This window comes from Somniosus microcephalus, unplaced genomic scaffold (assembly GCF_052327205.1).
Source record: "Somniosus microcephalus isolate GS21.2 unplaced genomic scaffold, FLI_Smic_1.0 unresolved_chr1, whole genome shotgun sequence".
Taxonomy (NCBI): domain Eukaryota; kingdom Metazoa; phylum Chordata; class Chondrichthyes; order Squaliformes; family Somniosidae; genus Somniosus; species Somniosus microcephalus.
In genome coordinates this window covers 165,911,655-165,935,087 of record NW_028225179.1, presented here as the reverse complement: position 1 = coordinate 165,935,087, position 23,433 = coordinate 165,911,655, and the positions used below count along the sequence as shown (strand labels likewise).

Genomic DNA, 23,433 nt, shown 5'->3' with positions numbered 1-23,433 from the left:
CTCTACCACTTCCTTAGGGTTCCCTTCGGCGTCACCAACGGAGTCTCGGTCTTCCAAAGGGAGATGGACCGGATGGTCGACCAGAACGCGCTTCAGGCCACGTTCCCTTATCTAGATAACGTCACCATCTGCAGCCGCGACCAGCAGGACCATGACGTTAATCTGGAGAAATTCCTCCGTACGGCCCAACGGCTGAATCTCACTTACAATAAGGATAAATGTGTGTTTAATACCTCGCGCCTGGCCATCCTCGGCTGCGTAGTAGAGAACGGAGTCATCGGCCCCGACCCCGAAAGAATGCGCCCCCTCATGGAGCTTCCCCTCCCCCACTGTCCAAAGGCGCTGAAGAGAACCCTGGGGCTCTTCGCTTACTATGCCCAATGGGTGCCGAATTATGCGGACAAAGCCAGACCCCTCATGAAGTCCACCTCCTTCCCCCTGACAGCAGAAGCAGGCGCAGCCTTCTCCCTCATAAAAGGAGACATTGCGAAGGCCACAATGCACGCAGTGGATGAGTCCATCCCTTTCCAAGTGGAGAGCGATGCCTCCGACTTCGCCCTAGCGGCAACCCTTAACCAGGCGGGGAGACCTGTGGCCTTCTTCTCAAGGACCCTCCAGGGTCCTGAGATCCGACACTCGTCGGTCGAGAAGGAGGCCCAGGCGATTGTGGAGGCGGTACGACGCTGGAGGCATTACCTGGCAGGCAAACGATTTACCCTCCTCACCGACCAGCGTTCGGTTGCTTTTATGTTTAATAACAAGCTGAAGGGCAAAATCAAGAACGACAAGATCTTGAGGTGGAGAATTGAGCTCTCCACCTACGATTACGATATCTTGTACCGGCCTGGTAAACTCAACGACCCCTCGGATGCTCTATCACGAAGTACTTGCGCAAACGCGCAAGTTGATAGACTACGGACCCTCCACAACGACCTCTGCCACCCCGGGGTCACCAGACTTTACCACTTCATTAAGGCCCGCAACCTGCCCTACTCCATCGAGGAGGTCAGGACCATGACTAGGAACTGCCAAACCTGTGCCGAATGCAAACCGCATTTCTATAGGCCGGACAGAGCAAGCCTGATCAAGGCCACCCGCCCCTTCGAGCGCTTGAGCATCGATTTTAAGGGGCCCTTCCCGTCCTCAACATTATTGATGAGTACTCCCGTTTCCCCTTTGCCATCCCCTGCCCAGACATGACCAGTACCACGGTCATCAAATGCCTGAACGACCTGTTCGCCTTGTTCGGGTTCCCGAACTATATACATAGCGACCGGGGCGCATCCTTCATGAGCGAGGAATTTCGCCAGTTCTTGCTCGCGAGAGGTATTGCTGCGAGCAGGACCACCAGCTACAACCCCCGGGGGAACGGCCAGGTGGAAAGAGAAAACGCGACAGTTTGGAAGGCCGTCCTCTTAGCCCTAAAGTCTAAGGGCCTCCCAATCTCTCGCTGGCAGGAAGTCCTCCCGGCAGCACTCCATTCCATCCGGTCACTGCTTTGCACTGCCATTAACGCCACCCCCCATGAACGAATGTTTGTTTTCCCCAGGAAGTCGACTACGGGAACCTCGCTACCAACATGGCTGACTTCTCCGGGGCCAGTCTTGCTGCGGAAGCACGTGAGGGCCCATAAAATGGACCCCCTGGTCGAGAGGGTGGACCTCCTGCACGCCAACCCACAGTACGCCTATGTGGCATACCCAGACGGGCGGGAGGACACTGTCTCCTTCGGGCACCCCCGAGATACCACCGTTACCCCCCACCACTCCCCCAAATCCAGCTCCTGTAGATGGCATGCCGGAACCCCAGGAGCCTTCGTCGACCACGCAGACACCAGCATTACCATCGGATACTGCACCACCGCCGCCGCTGCTGCGCCGATCAGAAAGGCTTACGAGGCCTCCTGAGAGACTGACATATACGAACTGGTAGTACACTTCACCCCGCCGGACTCAATTTTAAACAAGGGGTGAATGTGGTAAACCACTGTTACCGTTCACAACCGTTCACTATTGTTACACTGTTGTTATCGCTACACAAGGTTACCTCTTGCCACGCACGCTGCTATACCTGGGCTTACCTCAGCTGACTCCGCCCATGGCTCCGCCTGCTTGCCCAGGTATAAAGGTGACCGCTTGGCTAGTATTCTCCCTCGTTGGAACCGATCGCCCACGAGGGTGGGCTCTGTTATTTAGCCAATAAAAACCTTTAGTTACTATCTTAACTCGTCGCTTTTCATGGAATGAATTGATAGGTATATCAGGGACGCCCTTCTGAGGGTTGAAAATGGAGACAAGAGGTTGATGATCAGTTAGTAGAGTAAATTTCTGACCGTGCAGGTAGTGATTGAACTTCTTCACCCCCCACACCAGGCTGAGGGCCTCACTGTCAATCTGGGCGTAGTTACGAGCGTGACGCAAAAGCTATCGGCTTCTCTGAACCATCAAGGAATTTATGTGACGGTACCGCTCCAATGCCGTAGGGAGACGCATCACACGCCAGTCTTATCGGTAGTGATGGGTTGTAGTGAGCCAATACTTCTCTTGAAGTGATTAGGTCTTTACTCTTCTGAAAGGCCCGCTTACATTCATCGCTCCATTTCCATGCTACTCCAGTTTGTAGTAGGGCGTTCAGTGGGTGCAGAATTGTGGACAAATTCGGCAAAAACTTATGGTAGTAATTCACCAATCCGAGGAATGACCTCAGTTGCAACACATTTTCAGGCGCTGGAGCCTTAACTACCGCTTCAATTTTGTCAGGGGACTTATGTAACCCCTCTTCATCAATCACGTGGCCACAATACAATATCTGTTTCTTAAAAAACTCGCACTTGGGGCGATTGGCTCGTAGCCCATGTTCTCTTAGTCTAGTGAGCACCTGCTCTAGGTTGGCAAGGTGTTCACTGTCATCTTCACCTGTCACTAGGATGTCGTCCAAGTAACACTGAGTCCCCGGAATCCCTTGCAGGACTTGTTCCATCGCTCTTTGCCAGATCGCCGGAGCTGATGCTACTCCGAATACCAGTCGATGATACTGGTAAAGACCTTTGTGAGTGTTTATCGTGAGATACTTCCTAGAGGATTCTTCAACCTCCATCTGCAAATATGCTTGTGCTAGGTCAATTTTTGTAAAACGCTTCCCTCCAGATAGTGAGGCGAAAATATCTTCTATCCTCGGGAGAGGATATTGTACTGTGTGAAGGACTGGGTTCACCGTCACCTTGAAGTCCCCACAGATGCGAACCTTCCTTGGCTCCTCAGACTTATTGTTTAACGTTTTCTTCATGACAGGAACGATGGGTGTTGCCCACTCGCTCCAGTCTACCTTAGATAACACGCCTGCATTCTCCAGATTCTCCAGCTCTGCCTCGATGGCTGGCCGAATTGCATATGGTACCGGTCTTGCTTTGAAAAACTTGGGAATTGCATTCTCTTCTATTTTTATCGAGGCGGTTACGCCTTTAAGAGTTCCCAGTTCTTGTTGAAATACCTCTTTGGCGTTAGCTAAGATTTTTGACAATCGTCCAGGTGTGACGTCGTCATCCTTTTTACCAGCCACCGTCAGTGCCTGAATGGAGTGCCAGTCTAAACTTATCTTTCTGATCCATTCACGTCCCAATAACGGTGGTCCACCATCTTGCAGTATGTACAGATACAATTTCTGTATTTCCTTGCCATTGTATTCGACAGGCACCCTTATTTTCCCTCTGGGGTATACTTTTTGCTCCGTATACGTCTTCAAGACAATGGATGTCTCTTTCAAGGGTATGTGTGAGAATAGCCGCTCGTAGTCTCGTCGATTCATGACGGTCAGGGCTGATCCTGTATCCAATTCCATTTTGACTTGGGACCCTGCTATCGTGAGGGTGACCCAAATGGTTTGGTGATCCTCTTTTGCGATTACATTGTGAAGTTTGAGACAGCTTAGTCTCTTGTTCCCGGATTCACTATCGCTCATCTGGTCTTCGGAACTACTGTCCGTCATCTTTTGTACTTTCCTGTACTGTTCCTTAGTAGCCTTTTTGTTGTCGTTAGTCTTCTTCCCAGACCTGCAAACTCATGCAATGTGTCCCATCTTTCCGCATTGCCTGCATATTTTGTCCTTGGACCAGCAGTCCTTCTGGTCATGGGTTGTTCTGCCGCAGCGATAACATTTTTCAAATCCCCGTGTCATTTCATGGGTGCCGTATTCCTGTGCCTTTTGCTGTATTTCTGCAGCTCCCCTTGCTGCTGCTTCGTATGATACTGCCACGCTGAAAGCCTTATCTGGCGTCAGCTCTTTCTCTGAGAGTAACCTCTTCTGGGTTCCTTCACTCAGGAGTCCACAGACAAATTTGTCCCGTAGAGTATCTGTCAGTCCTGCTCCGAACTGGCAGTGCTTTGATAGCTTGCGTAGTTCCGTAAGGTAATCAGCATTGCTCTCATCTTTATGCTGATTTCTCCTGTGGAATTTAAATCTTTCTGCTATCAGCAGCAGTGTAGGATTTAGGTGTTCCTGTAGGATATCAACAATTTAGTTAAAACTCTTCGCCATCGGTTTGGCTGGAGTAATCAGGTTCCGCAATAGGCCGTACGTTCTTGCGCCCATTAAGTTTAGTAGTACCGATGCCTTTTTCTCATCGGCTACTTCATTTGCCTCGCAATATACTTCGACTCTTTCCACATACGTGGTCCAGTCTTCTATTGCATTATCGAAGGCAGTGATATTGCCAGTCTTCGGCATCTTGGAAATCTAAGATGACACCTCCCGCGCTTTGCCTTCTTCCCCGATTTAACAAAATGGCGCCTCCCGCGCTTTCCGTCTTCCGCGCTGCTGCTAGCGCTGTTGCTGGTGTTTTATGCCTTGATGGCGACGCCCTATGGTCTTCGCGCACTTCCCCCCCGCGCTGCTGCCAACGCCGCTCTCCGCGGTTCCCGTGGCAAACTGCAGCTCCTCGCGGCTTTCTGCGCTTCTAATTTCTTTTATTTCCCCATCGTCGGAGCAACCCTGCGGGACACTTTCCTCCCTCTTCTCGGGTCTGTACGCTGCCCGGCTTCGTAGCACCGGCCGCGCCCTGTGTGCTCCACCCTCTCTCTCTCTCTCCTCTTCCCGACAACGCTGCTCGGCCCCGTTGAAAAGCCACCCGATTGAGCTCTAGCCCGCCGCAGCCCAGGAAGGATCAGTGTACTACCTGCCACCAGCCCGATTAGCTGGAACACCATCGACAGGATAACCAAGCCCCGCTCTCGACAGCCTCTCCTGCAAATCTTCAACTCCGATGAATCAGAGGCGGTTGCCCACGGTCGACGCCCGTTTCTTCTGTTTGTTTTATTTTTTTTTCTTTCTTCCTTCTGGCCTCGACCTCTTGACAACTTCGCTTCAGGGATGGATCCCCATGAGGTGGTGCAGACTGTAGGTAAGTTCGGATCTGCTCGTCGCCAGTATTATGTCCGTGTGTAATTGAGGCACGGACTGCAGGAGTTGGTTATAACAGGTCTTTACTGAGTGGCGACAAACTGGAACTAACTATGCAAAGTTACTACACAGGCTTATTTACAGGGGTGATCACTACTGGTACTGCAGTATACAGGGGCTGCAGAATATAGTTCCTTCTGCAAAGTACATACACTACACCTTGCACCATTCCTCTAGCCACGTATTCATTTGAAATATCCTCCTATTTCTACTCTGACTAGCATGTGGCACTGGTAGCAATCCTGAGATTACTACCTTTGAGGTCCTATTTTTTAATTTACCTCCTAACTCCCTATATTCTGCTTTTAGGACCTCATCCCGTTTTTTACCTATATCGTTGGTGCCTATGTGCACCACGACAACAACATTTTCTGCAGCCGTTCCGAGACGTCCTTGACCCTTGCACCAGGGAGGCAACACACCATCCTGGAGTCTCGATTGCGGCCACAAAAACGCCTATCTATTCCCCTTACAATTGAGTCCCCTATCACTATAGCTCTTCCACTCTTTTTCCTCCCAGCCTGTGCAGCAGAGCCACCCATGGTGCCAGGAAGTTGGCTGCTGCCTTCCCCTGATGAGTCATCCCCCCAACAGTATTCAAAGTGGTATATCTGTTTGAGAGTGGGATGGCCACAGGGGATTCCTGCACTACCTGCCTGTGCCTCTTACTCTGCCTGCTGGTCACCCATTCCCTTCCTGCCTGTACATCCTTTACCTGCGGTGTGACCAACTCGCTAAATGTGATATTCACGACGTCCTCAGCATCGCGAATGCTCCAAAATGAATCCATCCGCAGCTCCAGTGCTGCAATGCGGTCTGTCAGTAGCTGCAGCTGGATACATTTCCCGCACACATGGTCATCAGAGACGCAGGAAGCGTCCCTGATTTCCCACATAGAGCAGGAGGAGCACACTACGGGGCTGGGCTGTCCTGCCATGACTTACCCTAATTAAATGAATCCCACCAATTTCACTTCAATTAAATGATATACTCAAAGGCCCTTGCTTAACAGTAGTCCCCGCTACACAACAGAGATCTTAGAAACCACAAAATTTAAGTTTAAACAAATTTAGAAAGGAAATACTCACCAACCAATCACTTACCTGCTTCTTGGTGACGTCACACTTCGATTACTTTTTGCTTCCCTCTCCCAGAACCTGGATTGGTAAGCCGCCTCTGGTGCTCTCGGGGCTCTGGGCCTCGCTGCCTCGGGCTGCTCTTTAAGTGTCTCCGCCGCCTCTGGTGCTCCCTCGCAGGCCCGCCGCCTCTGGTGCTCTTGGGGCTCTTATATATCTTTGCTGAGAGTTATGAAATATCTCCTTAAATATTTGCCAATGCTTTTCTACAGTCTTACCCTGTAATATATTTTCCCAGTCCACTTTAACCAAGTCTGCATTCATACCTTTGTAATTACCTTTATTTAAGTTCAGGACACTAGTTTGAGACCTAGCTTTCTCATCCTCAAACTGAACTTTAAATTCTACCATGCTATGATCACTCTTCCCAAGAGGATCCTTCACTTCGAGATCATTAATTAATCCAGTCTCGTTGCACATTACCAGATCTAAAATTGTCTGCTCCCTGGTTGGTTCCACAACGTATTGTTCCAAGAATCTATCCTGCATACACTCTAAGAACTCTTCCTCAAGTCTACCGTTGCCAATTTGCTTTGTCCAATCAATATGAAGATTAAAATTTCCCATGATTATAGCCGTATCTTTCTTACAAGCCTCTATTATTTCTTGATTTATACTCTGTCCTACAGTGTAGCTACTGTTTGGGGGCCTGTAGACCACTCGCAGCAGTGACTTCTTACCCTTATTATTTCTTATCTCCACCCAAACTGATTCTACGTCTTGATCTTCTAAGCCAATATCATTTCTCACTACTGCACTGATCTCATTCCTTATTAACAGAGTTACACCACCTCCTTTTCCTTTCTGCCTATCCTTACGAAATGGTAAATACCCCTGAATATTCAGTTCCCAGCCTTGTTCACCTTGCAACCATGTCTCTGTAATGGCTATCAGATCATACCCATTTATTTCCATTTGTGCTGCCAGCTCATCTATCTTGTTACGAATGCTGCGTGCATTCAGATATAGAGCTTTTCATTTTGTCTTTTTACCATTTTTCCCTACTCTGACCCCTCTTTCTGGTGCACTCTTGTGTATACGCTCTGTCCCTTCCTGTCACACTCTGGTTATCATTACCCCTATCGCTACCCTGCACTTTTGCCTTCTCATTTTTCTCCAACTTTTTAAATTTCCGCTCAGTTTATCGACAGCCCTAGTTATTCGATTCGCCAGGACACTGGTCCCAGCCTGTCAAGTGAAGCCTGCCTCGACGGAACAACTCCTTCCTACTCCAGTACTGGTGCCACTGCTCCAAGAATCAAAACCCATTTCTCCCACACCAATCTTTGAGCCACTCGTTCAGCTCTCTGATCTTATTTACTCTATACCAATTTGCACGTGGCTCAGGTAGTAATCCAGAGATTATTACCTTTTCTGATTCTGCTTTTCAATTTAGCCCCTAGCTGCTCATACTCCCTCAGCAGAACCTCTTTCTTTGTCCTACCTATGTCGTTGGTACCTCGGCATTGAACATCCAAGTTCTTTATGGTACAATATAAATAGTTGAGATTTAATACAGAGTGTGCTAGGATTTACTGATGATATAATGTATCAAACTGCAAGTACAATCTAAAAATGAGTCAATGAACCTTAAATGTTACCTTATCTCCTGTTAAATAGCAGGCAACAAAACCGAATGCAACTGTCTTACATTTTCTGTTTTGCCTTGATATTTACACAGCGGTACGTTAATTTGCAGGTGAACTGTTCCCCAAGGACCCAAGTTTGTCGGGCTGGCAAATTGCATTCATCATCATCCTTCTCATTATCTTCATCACCATTATGGCAATTATCATTTTGTTCTGTAAGAAGAGGAAGTTGTTCCAAGGTAAGAACATGTAACTGCTCGACATTGAACATCCACGTTCTTTATAGTGCAATATAAATAATTAAGATTTAATACAGAATGTGCTAGGATTTACTGATGAGGATATAATGTATCAAACTGTGAGTACAATTTAAAAAATGTAACCTCAGGCTGTAAGGGGCGTAACAATGGGAACAGCAGTTAATATTAGACTTGAGATCTTTAGGGCACCAAATTCTAGCCTATGCCCCACACCCCCAGCCCTGCTAATTCAGCCCACCATGTTCAGATAAGTCATTCTCATTTGTCCTTGTGTCATTTTCTGGTTTGACCTGTTTGAACTTTGTGGGCCTGGAGCTTTGAACAGGGCTGTTCTTAGCACTGTTCTCTCATTGGTGATAAACCCTAAATCAGAACACCAACATCTGGATTTAACCTTTCTATCTAGCTCCTGAGGCTTCTGTGTTCAGCACTGTAGACCTTGAAGATGAAAAGCTGAGCCAAGTTGCCGTGTATTGTAAACAAAATGCCCAGCAGCATCAAACTATAAATACTACCCCTTGCTGTGGCAATCTGTGTTTCGCTTTAGGTAAAGCTTATAGGTTTAGGGCAGATTTTTGGTGACTTGAATCAGTCACGTTTTGTTTTTATTGCATGAAATTCTGAGATTTTTAAATTGCTGTTTGTGTTCACGTCTCTCAACTTTGTTCATTTTCCACAGATCTGCAGGTCAATGGGCTTAGAGTTAGAAGCTGAAGTTTATTTAGAGTATCGTTGCAGGGTTTGTGAGCTTTGAATTACAAAGACATGCTCAATGTGATTTCAGCGATTCACCTTCCTAGATTACTACAAATGTAACATTTAAGGGGAAGGAGGCAGTGAGAATGTTCATTCCACAAATTTGAAACACTGTACAATCTCACTCGGTCTGGGATTGAAATGGTCCTTTAGCAAGGCCACTAAGTTAGCAAATGATCTGTCTCCAGGCTTAGCAGGACTGCATAAGTTTCTCATTAAACTATACGTCTGACTTCCCATGGAAGTGAGCAAAATAGCTCTCCTTTTTCCGACATCAATTATATCATTTGCTTCAAAGAAATGCATCAACACCTCGCAGTATTCATTCCAGGTCTGCGTCTGAACATCAAAAGCAGAGATCTTTCCTACCGTAGCAGCCATGATCCGTTATTCAGTGCTCCTTTTCTTTTTTTTTCTTCGTCAAGATGTGATCTATCCCATCCTCGTCGCCAATATGTGATATCCGAGTGGTAAGGTCAGAAACTGAGAGAAGCGAGATATTAGGAACAAACCCAACTGTTTATTTACACGGTGTAGCAGAGAGACATAGCTCTTACCAGCTGGAAGCCAGGCACACAATTCTTACTGCACGAGCCAAGATGGAGGATGAACCTCTGAGTCATACCCATAATGCAATGCCACATTACCATATTAACTGGTGTACCAGGACATTGAATACATGACCCGTTACCTTAAATACTGGTGAATGTGAACCCTTAATCTTTGGCTCCATCTGGTGGATAACTTAAACATTACATCCCAGATTACTATAGTTATGTTTTGTTTTTATTACATGAAATTCTGAGATTTTTAAATTGCTGTTTGTGTTCACGTCTCTCAACTTTGTTCATGTTCCACAGATCTGCAGGTCAGTGGGCTTAGAGTTAGAAGCTGAAGTTTATTTAGAGTATTGTTGCAGGGTTTGTGAGCTTTGAATTACAAAGACATTCTCAATGTGATTTCAGCAATTCACCTTCCTTGATTACTACAAATGTAACATTTAAGCGGAAGGAGGCAGTGAGAATGTTCATTCCACAGTAAATTTCTATTCTTTGATGGTTGTGTCTGGTGTTCCTCACAGACAACTAAACCCCAAAAATCTGCAAGAAGTTCAAAGGCACGGTTTTCCTTTAGTGCCTGATATTTTGTTGTGTCTGATCTTCAGTTGTAATCACAGTGTTTCTGTACCCTGGGCTGGTTCTTCCTTGCAGTGGAATTTTTTTTCAAATACTTTTCCTCTCCACATCTCAAAGTGTGAAATCTTGCTGCCATAGAATTCCATGGGCCCCCTCTCTCTCTCTTGTACAAGTGGCCATTCTGAATTTTCCTCACCTGATTTTTGCACAGTCACATTTTCCAATAGGATTCAATTAACATCGACCAGGAATGGGAATCCTGGCTGATTTTTCAGTTTCCCAGCGCAGGGTCAGTTGTAACACTCTTACCCCTGCCACAGGTGAGATCAGCTACATTAACACAGGCCTTAAATGAAATGAAAAGAATCGAGTGCTGACTTGCTGCCTTGCCAACAGTCACTCGATCTAGTCTCTCCAAACCTGCTGAATCTGTGTATCTACACGTGCCCCTTGCTCTTGATCAGGTTCTCCTCACGGAAAAGGTGATGATCGGATTGCTATGCTCTCCTCTCCTCTAATGTTGATGATTTGGTAAATAACCAGCATCTTCAGTTGTCTCTTATTCACAGCCTGCCTTTCCTTCTCCCTACAATCCTTGGGAAGGATAATCTCTTCCTTAATTGTTCTTGGGATGTGAGAGCCCATCCCTAGTTGCCCTGAAGGTATTGAGAGCCAACCACATAGTGTGGGACTGGAGTCCCATGTACGGTAACAACAGCAGCTTTCCCTTCGCTGAAAGACATCAGTGAAGCAGTTTAGACTTTTACAACAGTGTGGCAGATCTCATGGTCCTTTTTCTGGTGCCAGTCCACAAATTCCCAGATTAATTAAGATTAATTTCACAATTTGCCATTGATGTGCCTCAATAATTCCGAGACTCGAAGTTAGCAGAACAAAAACAAGGCTTTTATTAACTTAGAACGTAACACGTAAGAGAGAGAGATGTCTTCCTTCTGGAGACTGAGGCCAGACTGGGCTAGCTTACAAACGGGGCCAGGTATGTGCGGAGCCCTACACACAGCACATTCCAGCACATTCCAGTATACAATACAGCACATTCCAGTACACAATACAATGAGGTCTGGGGGAAGGGAAATGACACTGAAACCGATCTCAGTCACAGGCAGTGGTGAATGGAATATTTCATCACATTCACCCCTTCTATAGATTTAGTCTGTTCGGGGGTTTGATAGTCCTCTGCGACCGACGTGGCTGTTGCGGTGCCGCGGGTGTCGGCTGGGTGTCCCCGGTAGCCTCCTGGGTCTCTGCCAGGGGTGCCGCCAGGGTTGTTGAAGGGGTAGTTGGTGGGGGTGCCGTTGGTCGGTGTTCTTCTGGGGGTGATGAAAGAGTAGTGGGTGGGTAAGAGTTGCTGTGATCGTCGTTGCCACTATTGCCGTGGTTGTTGTCGATGCCGGCTGGGGCGACGTCTTTTATGGACACGGTGTCCTCCCCTCCGTCGGCATGCCGGACATATGCGTATTGGGGGTTGGCGTGGAGTAGGTGTACTGGCTCCACGAGAGGGTCCGTCTTGTGGCCCCTCACATGCCTTCGCACGAGTACCGGACCTGGGGTGGAGAGCCATGACGGCATGGATACGCCTGAGGTGGATTTCCGGGGAAAGACAAACATTCGTTCATGAGGCGTGGTATTAGTGGCCGTACACAATAGCGACCGTATCGAATGGAGCACATCCGAGAGGACTTCCTGCCAGCGGGAGATAGGGAGGCCCTTGGTCCTTAAAGCTAGAGTGACTGCTTTCCATACTGTCCCGTTCTCTCGCTCCACTTGGCCGTTACCCCGGGGGTTGTAGCTGGTGGTACGGCTCGTGGCGATCCCCCTGGACAGCATGTACTGGCGTAGCTCTTCACTCATGAAGGATGCCCCCCTATCCGTATGGATGTAGCTCGGCATACCGAACAGGCAGAACAGGCTGTTGAGGCATTTAATGACCGTGGCGCTGGTCATGTCTGGGCAGGGGAAGGCGAATGGGAACCGGGAGTATTCGTCCACAATGTTCAGGAAGTAAACATTGCGGTCGACGGACGGTAGGGGGCCCTTGAAATCTAAGCTGAGCCGCTCAAAGGGCCGTGTAGCTTTGATTAAGTGGGCTCTATCTGGGCGGTAGAACCGAGGCTTGCACTCAGCGCAAGTGCGGCAGTTCCTGGTCAGAGACCGAACTTCCTCAATCGAGTAGGGTAAGTTACGGGACTTTATGAAGTGGAACAGCCGCGTGACCCCTGGGTGGCAGAGGTCGTTGTGGAGGGTCTGTAGCCGATCCCCGGTGGCGCTGGCACACATCCCTCGTGAGAGGGCGTCAGGGGATTCGTTAAGGGCCCCTGGCCGGTAAATGATGTCATACACGAAGGTGGAGAGCTCGATCCGCCACCTAAGAATCTTATCATTTTTAATCTTCCCCCTCTGTTTATTATTGAACATAAACGCTACCGACCGCTGGTCGGTAAGTAGGGTGAAGCGTTTGCTGGCTAGGTAGTGGCGCCAGTGGCGCACTGCCTCCACGATGGCTTGGGCCTCCTTTTCCACGGAGGAGTGTCTGATCTCGGGCCCTTGGAGGGTCCTCGAGAAGAAAGCTACGGGCCGCCCCACCTGGTTGAGGGTGGCCGCCAAGGCGAAGTCAGACGCATCACTTTCCACTTGAAATGGAGTGTTCTCGTCCACTGCCTGTAGCGTGGCCCGCTCAATATCCTGCTTAATGCTTTTGAAGGCGGCGTGGGCCTCAGCAGAGAGCGGGAAAGAGGATGCTTTCAAGAGGGCGGGCTTTGTCGGAGTAGTTGGGGACCCATTGGGAATAATAAGAAAATAACCCCAGGCACCTTTTCAGGGCTTTGGGAGTGTTGGGCAGGGGCAGCTCCCGTAGGGGGTGCAATCGGTCGGGGTCTGGTCCGATTTCCCCATTCTCCACCACGCTGCCTAGTATGCAGAGGCGCGTGGTGTTGTAAACGCACTTGTCCTCGTTGTAGGTGAGGTTGAGTTTTTGTGCGGTTTTCAGGAACCTCTCGAGGTTCGAGTCATGATCCTGCTGGTTGTGACCGCAGATGGTGACGTTGCCGAGGTAGGGGAAGGTTGCCTGCAAGTGGTGGTCATCGACCATGCGGTCCATCTCCCTCTGGAAGACCGAGACCCCATTCGTCACCCCAAAGGGGACTCTGAGGAATTGGTAGAGGCGTCCGTTCGCCTCGAAGGCGGTGTACGGGCGGTCCTCTGGTCTGATAGGGAGCTGGTGGTACGCTGACTTGAGGTCGATGGTGGAGAACACCCGGTATTGGGCGATTTGGTTCACCATTTCTGATATGCGGGGTAGCGGGTAGGCGTCTAGTAGGGTGTACCTGTTGATCGTTTGACTATAGTCGATCACCATCCGTTTCTTCTCGCTACCACTTGGGCGCGCCACGGGCTGTTGCTGCGTTCAATAATGCGCTCTTTCAGGAGCCTGTCTACCTCGGTCGCGATAAACCGCCTGTCCTCCCAGCTGTACCTCCTGCTTTTGGTCGCTATTGGCCGGCAGTTAGGGGTAAGGTTCGCGAATAGCGAAGGCGGCTTTACCTTCAGGTTAGCCAGACCGCACACTGTGAGGGGCGGCTGGGACCCACCGTACTTGAGCGTGATGCTTTGGTGGTTGCACTGGAAATCCAGGCCCAAGATCACGCTCGCACATAGGTTCTTCATGATTAATACTTTAAAATTATCATATACAGTTCCGTTAACGCACAATTGTACCGTGCAGTAACCCAGAATGGTCGATATCTGGGTTTTGTCAGCCATAGAGATGGTACCCTGAGTAGGGACCACCTTTAGGGAGAGTTGTTGTGCCAGTTCTGGGTGGATAAAGCTCTCCGTGCTTCCACTGTCAATTAAGCATTTAACCCAGCACCCGTTTACCTCGATGTCCACCATTGATCTGGATAGCGGGTGCGGCCTGGTCTGGTCCACTGTGACCGATGCCACTGTAGGGCCCTGATCGATACAAGATGGCGTCCACGCTGTCTGCTCACAAGATGGCGGACCCCACGAGGTCGGGCAAGATGGCGTCCAAGATGGCCGCTCCCACGGCGCACACGCGGCGGTGGCGGGTTTTCCGGCGGTTGGTTTTCCGGCGGGGTTCCCTCTGCACACCTTCCCGAAGTGCCCCTTCTTACCGCACTTAAAGCAGGTGGTGCCTTTCGCCGGGCACAGGTTTCTAGTGTGCTTTGGCTGCCCGCAGAAGTAGCAGTTGGGTCCCTGACGCGTCGCGGCTGTCGTAGGGCTTCTGGGGGGAGAGCGGGGCCCAGCCGGTGTCGGGCTGTCGGGCGGGGAAGATGCCTTCCAAGATGGCGGCGCCCTCGGTGCACACGTGGCGGCGTGGACGGCGCGGGCTGAAGAGTAGGCGTCCGAGTTTCTCTGGGCCACATCCAGGGATCGCGCAGTGTCCGCAGCCTGTTTCAGGTCCAACCCCGTTTTTTCCAGCAGTCTTTGCCGGATGTAAGTGGAGCTGAGGCCTGTGATGAAGGCATCGCGAACAAGCTCGTCAGTGTACACTGCGGCTTTTACATCTCGGCACTTGCAGTCTTTGCCAAGCATTTTCAGGGTGCTTAGGAACTCCTCCACCGATTCCCCAGGTCGCTGTGCGCGGGTAGCGAGCAGGTGCCTAGCATACACCTCATTCGTAGGCTGCTGGTAATGCGCCTTTAAGATGTCGCAGGCGGCCAGGTACGTCTCGGCGTCTTGGATGAGGGGGTAAACCCGGTGGCTTACCCAATTCCGCAGAATTCCGAGTCTCATCCTCGCAGCGTCCGTAGCGTCTTTGACGGCTGCGGAATTGTCCAGGAAGAATTCCATACGCTCAAACCAGTGTCCGAAGCGTGCTGATGCGTCCGGAGCATGTTGATCCAAATCCAAACGTTCGGGTTTCAGGAGTTGATCCATAGTGTTGAAAAATAAGTTAATAAAATTGATGTGCCTCAATAATTCCGAGACTCGAAGTTAGCAGAACAAAAACAAGGCTTTTATTAACTTAGAATGTAACACGTAAGAGAGAGAGATGTCTTCCTTCTGGAGACTGAGGCCAGACTGGGCTAGCTTACAAACGGGGCCAGGTATGGGCGGAGCCCTACACACAGCACATTCCAGCACATTCCAGTATACAATACAGCACATTCCAGTACACAATACAATGAGGTCTGGGGGAAGGGAAATGACACTGAAACCGATCTCAGTCACAGGCAGTGGTGAATGGAATATTTCATCACAGCCATGTGGGATTTGAAGTCTGATCTCTGGGTTGCTCGTCCAGTACCATAACCACCAGGCTGCCATATCCATTTTCCAACTACCAACATATTGTCATCCTCATCAGAACTTTCTAAAGTTACAGAAGCTGCAGTTAACTCTTCAATGCTTGACCTCCTTGTAAGTCCAGGTCTGATCTGTGATTACACTGTGGTTTTTGGAATGATTCTTCTATTTATGACCTAGCCTTGTTAAACACCTCTGCATTCCTGTTCCTGAATGCTTTGATGATTCATTTGTTATTGCTGCAGACATCTCAAAAACCATCAACATCTCCAAAACCATTCACCAGTTCCAACACCAGGCACTTCTGGACAAACCAGCAGCATGTGGTCTCCCATCACCTAAGTTAAAACTTGATAGTTACCCCTCAAATTGTTCTACCTATGCTGTGGTTGAAGACTCACCTTTGACTCTCTCCAGTAACTCAGGGGTGCCTCAAGGCTCCAGTCCCTCTCCCACTCTGTTCTCGTCAATGACTCCTCCAAACATTATCCAACCATATCCATTCCTTACCAATGATTTTCACTCTACATTGATCAACTTCTCTTACATCATATATCCTTAGCGCACACACCTCGGTTCCTCTCAGTGCAATGGCTGGATCACTGCTTCACAACCAGCTTTCATTAATAAATTTCCATTTCTTTCAATTCTTCATGTCCAGTGTAAGCGACTGCCTATTACCTTCGATGGTTCCACCCCTGGTTCTTCTTCATCTGTTGATACCTTAGTCTCACTGAACTCTGGTGAAACTCCCATGTCTCCTCCATTCCTTCTCGTCCTGCATCTTTGTAAATCAAGACTCGTTATCTCTTTTTTTTTCCCAGGACCTCCTCACTTCTGTAATACTTTTCTTTACCAGAATCTCCCAGCATTGAAAACCCCAGCATGGTGTCCCTTAAGCAGTTTTTCCTGATTTTCTTCTAATGTTTCTACCTTCCTGGTGTCCCACACTATTGCGCTTTGATCCATCACACAGGTTTCACCATTTTTTTTCAAATACAGTAACGGAACCAAGAAAATTCTCTGATAAAATGCATTGTCCGTTTCTCTTTGAATACATCACCCAGCACTTGATAAAGCATATGGCCAGTATCCATGCCTGAAAATACACATGACACCACTCATAATATACATGAACTGCACAATCTTTGACTGTATCAGATATTAATATTAATCGAGGGATCTAGAAATGGAGAGACTCCAGTGTCCACACAGAAGAATATACCATATTGGTAAACAAATACTGACAGTAAATATTATTCACTCGACATGTAATTCTAAATTGTGTCTTTTTTGTAGGGCTGAAGACACAAATTAAAATATCAGGTAAGATTTTTTATATAGTTGGACATTTTTACATTTCAGCTGGGGAAAGGACATTTCAATAAGGTATTGGGCATGTTATTTAATTAATCATTGACTCTAGTGATTGTGATAAGTGTTTACACTTCTCTTCATTCTGTGCAACCCCATTATACACCCTTCAATTTACCAGACGTATTCTGTTGTTTTGTTCATTTTTAATGGTCTCCACCCTATTATCTCTCTATATATATAATTAGCTACTGCCACAGTAACTTCCTGTTACCACCCCTCACCGTCTCTTTTACCAATAGTGCTTGTGCTTCAGACACCCCACCCTGTTGTGTATCTACCTTTAAGGGAATAACTGGTCTCAGACTGCAGTACCGGCAGTGACCACCCCTGTATAAAAGGCCCTAGCAGCCTTCTGTAGTTTCAGTTTCCAGGTTGTCTCCATTCAGTAAAGACTTGTTATAATCGACTCCTGCAGTCCGTGTCTCAATTATACACGGACATAATACTGGCGACGAGCAGATACGAACTTAACTACAGTCTGCACCACCTCATGGGATCCATCCCTGAAGCGAAGTGAGCAGAGGTCGAGGCCAGAAGGAAGAAAGAAACAGTAGAAACGGGCGTCGACCGTGGGCATCCGCCTCTGAGTCAGCGGAGTTGAAGATTTGCAGGAGAGGCTGTTGAGAGCGGGGCTTGGTTCCTGTCGATGGTGCTTCAGCTAATCGGGCTGGTGGCAGGTAGTACACTGATCCTTCCTGGGCTGTGGCGGTCTAGAACTCGAGCGGGTGGTTTGCAACGGGGCCAAGCAGCGTTGTCGGGAAGAGGAGAGAGAGCGGGTGGAGCACACAGGGCGCGGCCGGTGCTACGAAGCCGGGCAGCGTACAGACCCGAGAAGAGGCAGGCAAGAGTCCTGCAGGGTTGTTCCAACGACGGGAAAATAATAGAATAAAAAAATTAAACGCGCAGAAAGCCGCGAGGAGCTGCAGTTTGCCACGGAAACCGCGGAAAGCAGCGCTAGCAACAGCGGGGAAGAAGGCAAAGCGCGGGAGGCGCCATCTTAATCCAGCGGGGAAGAAGGCAAAGCGCGGGAGGCGCCATTTTGTTAAATCGGGGAAGAAGGCAAAGCGCGGGAGGCGCCATTTTAGATTTCCAAGATGCCGAAGACTGGCTATATCGCTGCCTTCAATAATGCAATAGAAGACTGGACCACGTATGTGGAAAGAGTCGAGGTATATTGCGAGGCAAATGAAATAGCCGATGAGAAAAAGGCATCGGTACTGCTAAACTTAATGGGCGCAAGAACGTACGGCCTATTGCGGGACCTGATTACTCCAGCCAAACCGAAGGCGAAGAGTTTTAACGAAATTGTTGCTATCCTACATGTAATGAAATCTGTTTGTCTTGATCCTGTATTCGTTTTGCACTCATGTATATTACCCTCCCCCACTGTGTATAGTTTCACTTCCTCTTTCCCGACTAACCTGGGAGGTTCCAGGTCTTGGCTCTTGGCTCCGCCCCTGACTTCTCTCACATAAAGATCCCAGGATCTGTATGACTCATTCCTGTGAACCAGTCGGCGTGTTGAGATGTTAGCTCTGATCTTAGTAATTAAAAGCCAACTTGTTTAAGTCTATAACTTCTAGTTTTGTGGTTATTGAAGGCCCATCAATTTTAATCACTAAAGAATACTAGGATGGATCGACTCCTAAAACCAGAGCATCTGGACTTGGATCCACATTCTGCTGAAGCATCAAATCAATTTGGACACTGGCTCAAATGCTTCGAACTCTTCGCGGGGGCCTCGTCCGCTAGCGAGGTAGATAAACTGAGTCTACTGACTACTCGCGTAAGTCATCGGATTTATTTGTTCATCCGGGACGCCACCTCTTACACGGAGGCCATCACTATCCTGAAGGCCCAATACCAGAGGCCGGTAAACGAAGTGTACGCCAGACATCTGCAGGCAGCGACCAGAGGAATCAATGGACGATTTCTTACAGGGCCTAAAGGACCTGGTCCGGGACTGTAACTGCAAGGCCGTGACGGCCAACGCGTACTCTGACGAATTGGTCCGCGATTCCTTCATCACGGGCCTCAAATCGAATTATATCTGGCAGAGACTGCTGGAGAAGGAGGTCCTGGACTTTAAAAAGGCAGTGGCCACTGCGCGATCGCTGGACGTGGCCCAGAAAAACTCTGACTCTTATTCTTCCAGCCATACGGCTCTCACCGCCTCGTGCGCGCCGAGGGGGCTGCCATCTTGGAATCAGCCATCTTCCCCATCCAGGTCTCAGACCGGCTCTACGCCGCCGGAGTCCCCACACAGAAGTTCACCCAGGAGTCCTACTACAGCGGCAATGTCTCGAGGCCCGAAATGCTACTTCTGCGGCCAGGCCAAGCACCCCAGACAACGATGCCCAGCGAAGGATGCTACATGCTTCAAATGTAAGAAAAAGGGGCATTTTAGCAAAGTCTGCAGGGGGAATCCGATTTCCAACTCCGTCACCGCCTCGTGCGTGCCGTGCGGGCCGCCATCTTGGGATCTGCCATCTTTTCCCGACTCAACGGCCGCCCAGGGCCCAACAGTGGCTTCGATCACGGTGGATCAATCCAGGCCACACCCGTTGACAAAATCCATGATGGACATACAGGTAAACGGGAATTTAACGAAATGTTTAATTGACTGTGGGAGTACCGAGAGTTTTATCCACCCTAGCCTGGTACAGCGGCACTCATTAACGGTAACCCCTACACGGAGCAGAATTGCTATGGCTGCTAAGCCCCACACTTCGGACATTTTGGGCTACTGTGTGGTAACACTGACTGTAAAAGGCACGGACTACAAGGATTTCAAACTTCTCGTGATGCCAGAACTCTGTGTTAATGTAATCTTGGGCCTGGACTTCCAGTGCCACCACGAAAGTGTCACGCTAGCATATGGCGGGTCCCAGCCGCCACTCACAGTCTGTGGCCTATCAACCTTAAAAATCAGCCCGCCCTCTTTATTCGCTAATCTCGCTCCGAACTGTAGGTCCATAGTGACCAAAAGTAGACGGTACAGTCTGGAAGACAGACACTTTATCAAGGCGGAAGTGGACAGACTCCTGCGGGAAGGCATTATTGAATGCAGTACCAGCCCGTGGCGTGCCCAAGTAGTCATAGTTAAAAATAGCGAAAAGAAACGGATGGTAATTGACTACAGCCAGACTGTTAATATTTATACCCAGCTGGACGCCTACCCTTTACCCCGCATATCAGAAATGGTCAACCAGATTGCGCAATACCGAGTCTTCTCGACTATCGACCTCAAATCCGCGTATCACCAGCTCCCCATTTGAACAGAGGACCGCCCATACACCGCCTTTGGGGCGAACGGGCGCCTCTACCATTTTCTCAGAGTGCCCTTCGGGGTAACAAATGGGGTCTCGGTCTTCCAATGTGAGATGGACCGCATGGTTGACGAGAATAAACTACAAGCTACCTACCCCTATCTGGACAATGTCACTATCTGTGGGTACATCCAGCAAGACCACGATCTAAATCTTGCGAGATTTTTAAAAACTGCCCTAAAGCTGAATCTAACCTACAACGAAGACAAATGTGTCTTCAACACAACCCGTCTCTGTATCCTCGGCTGTGTGGTGGAAGATGGGGTAATTGGACCGGACCCTGACCGATTACGCCCCCTAAAGGAACTGCCCCTGCCACACAATCCCAAAGCTTTAAAAAGGTGCCTGGGATTTTTTTCGTATTATGCCCAATGGGTGCCCAATTACTCTGATAAGGCCCGACCCCTCATTAAATCGACGTCCTTCCCACTATCAGCTGAAGCTCGGGAGGCTTTCACCAGTATTAAACAGGACATTGAAAGGGCTGCAGTGTGTGCAGTGGACGTATGCATTCCCTTTCAAGTCGAAAGCGATGCGTCAGACTTTGCCTTAGCTGCGACCCTCAATCAGGCTGGGAGACCTGTGGCCTTCTTCTCCCGAACCCTTCAGGGACCTGAAATCAGGCACTCTTCTGTCAAGAAGGAGGCACAGGCTATAGTGGAGGCAGTGCGGCACTGGAGACACTACCTAGCCGGCAAATGTTTCACCCTGCTCACCGACCAGCGGTCGGTGGCTTTCATGTTTAATAACAAACAAAGGGGGAAAATCAAGAATGACAAAATACTCAGGTGGAGGATTGAACTATCCACGTTCGACTATGATATTATGTACAGGCCGGGAGCCCTTAATGAACCCCCAGACGCCCTATCACGGGGAATGTGTGCCAGCATTCATACGGACAAATTACAGGGTCTCCACAACGACCTCTGTCACCCAGGGGTCACCCGACTATACCATTTTATAAAGTCCCGCAATCTGCCCCACTCCATCGAGGAGGTCAGGGCAATGACCAGAGCCTGCCGCATCTGTGCGGAATGCAAGCCTCGTTTCTACAGGCCTGACCGTGCACACCTTATCAAAGCCACACGGCCATTCGAGCGCCTAAGTCTGGACTTCAAGGGACCCCTTCCCTCTGCCGACCGTAACGTACATTTCCTCAATATCATTGATGAATATTCCCGCTTCCCCTTCGCCATTCCCTGCCCAGACATGACCAGTGCCACGGTCATCAAGTGTCTCTGTAATCTATTCTGCATGTTTGGCATGCCGAACTACATACACAGCGATAGGGGGACGTCATTCATGAGTGATGAGCTGCGCCAGTTCTTGCTCTCGAAGGGGATAGCCACCAGCAGAACCACTAGCTACAACCCCCGGGGTAATGGGCAAGTGGAAAGGGAGAATGCTACTGTTTGGAAGGCTGCCACGTTAGCCTTAAAGTCAAAAGGCCTTCCGACCTCCCGCTGGCAGGAAGTCCTCCCAGACGTGCTCCACTCCATAAGGTCTCTGTTATGTACTGCCACTAACGCTACCCCTCACGAAAAGATGTTCGTTTTCCCCCGGAAATCCACCTCGGGCATATCTCTACCCGCGTGGCTGACGTCTCTGGGGACAGTACTATTGCGGAAGCACATGAGAGGCCATAAAACGGACCCCCTTGTGGAAAAGGTACAGCTCCTCCATGCAAACCCTCAGTACGCCTATATCGAATACTCTGACGGGCGAGAGGACACTGTTTCCATAAAAGACCTCGCTCCCTCGGGGAGCGGAGTGAACGATGGGAGACTACCCGATGAAGAACTACACTACAAAGAGACAGGACGCCCAGAGGTATGAATACCCAACTTTAACCTGGAGGACACTGCAGATAACCTGGAAGACACTGCGGAGGCCCGGACAGCAGAGGAACCAGAATCCACTCCCCTAGAGGCACCCCAACCGGCTTTGCGCCGATCACTGAGAACTGCAAAACCTCCTGACAGACTCACTTATACCAACTTTTAAGAAACATCACCCCGATGGACTAAATCTATAGAAGGGGTGAATGTAATTAAATCTGTTTGTCTTGATCCTGTATTCATTTTGCACTCATGTATATTACCCTCCCCCACTGTGTATAGTTTCACTTCCTCTTTCCCGACTAACCTGGGAGGTTCCAGGTCTTGGCTCTTGGCTCCGCCCCTGACTTCTCTTACATAAAGATCCCAGGATCTGTATGACTCATTCCTGTGAACCAGTCGGCGTGTTGAGATGTTAGCTCTGATCTTAGTGATTAAAAGCCAACTTGTTTAAGTCTATAACTTCTAGTTTTGTGGTTATTGAAGGCCCATCACTACAGGAACACCTAAACCCTGCACTGCTGCTGATAGCAGAAAGATTTAAATTCCACAGGAGAACTAAGCATAAAGATGAGAGCAATGCTGATTACCTTACGGAACTCCGCAAGCTATCAAAGCACTGCCAGTTCAGAGCAGGACTGGCAGATACCCTACGGGACAAATTTGTCTGTGGACTCCTGAGTGAAGGAACCCAGAAGAAGTTACTCTCGGAGAAAGAGCTGACGTTAGATAAGGCTTTCAGCGTGGCAGTATCGTACAAAGCAGCAGCCAGGGGAGCTGCGGAAATACAACAAAAGCCACAGGAATACAGCACCCACGAAATGACACGGGGATTTGCAAAATGTTATCGCTGCGGCAGAACAACACATGACCAGAAGGACTGCTGGTCCAAGGACAAAATATGCAGGCAATGCGGAAAGATGGGACACATTGCATGAGTTTGCAGGTCTGGGAAGAAGACCAACGACAACAAAAAGGCTACTAAGGAACCGTACAAGAAAGTACAAAAGATGACGGACAGTAGTTCCGAAGACCAGATGAGCGATAGTGAATCCAGGAACAAGAGACTAAGCTGTCTCAAACTTCACAATGTAATCGCAAAAGAGGATCACCGAATCATTTGGGTCACCCTCACGATAGCAGGGTCCCAAGTCAAAATGGAATTGGATACAGGATCAGCTCTAACCGTCATGAATCGACGAGACTACGAGCGACTATTCTCACACATACCCTTGAGAGAGACATCCATCGTCTTGAGGACGTATACGG

At 49.1% G+C, this 23,433-nt stretch overlaps 1 protein-coding gene across 6 annotated transcripts in view; it reads left to right on the top strand.

Annotated features, from left to right (window-relative positions):
• The window catches only part of LOC147096485 (erythroid membrane-associated protein-like), a 158,746-nt gene that overhangs the window by 22,201 nt on the left and 113,112 nt on the right, over window positions 1-23,433 (top strand). For 5 of the 6 annotated variants that reach the window (XM_085975283.1, XM_085975285.1, XM_085975284.1 and 2 more), the window contains exons 5-6: window positions 8,290-8,418; window positions 16,920-16,946. In XM_085975283.1, coding sequence (XP_085831409.1) covers window positions 8,290-8,418; window positions 16,920-16,946 — 156 coding nt within the window. The remainder of the gene's footprint in view (window positions 1-8,289; window positions 8,419-16,919; window positions 16,947-23,433) is intronic. The other variant, XM_085975282.1, reaches the window with a different exon arrangement.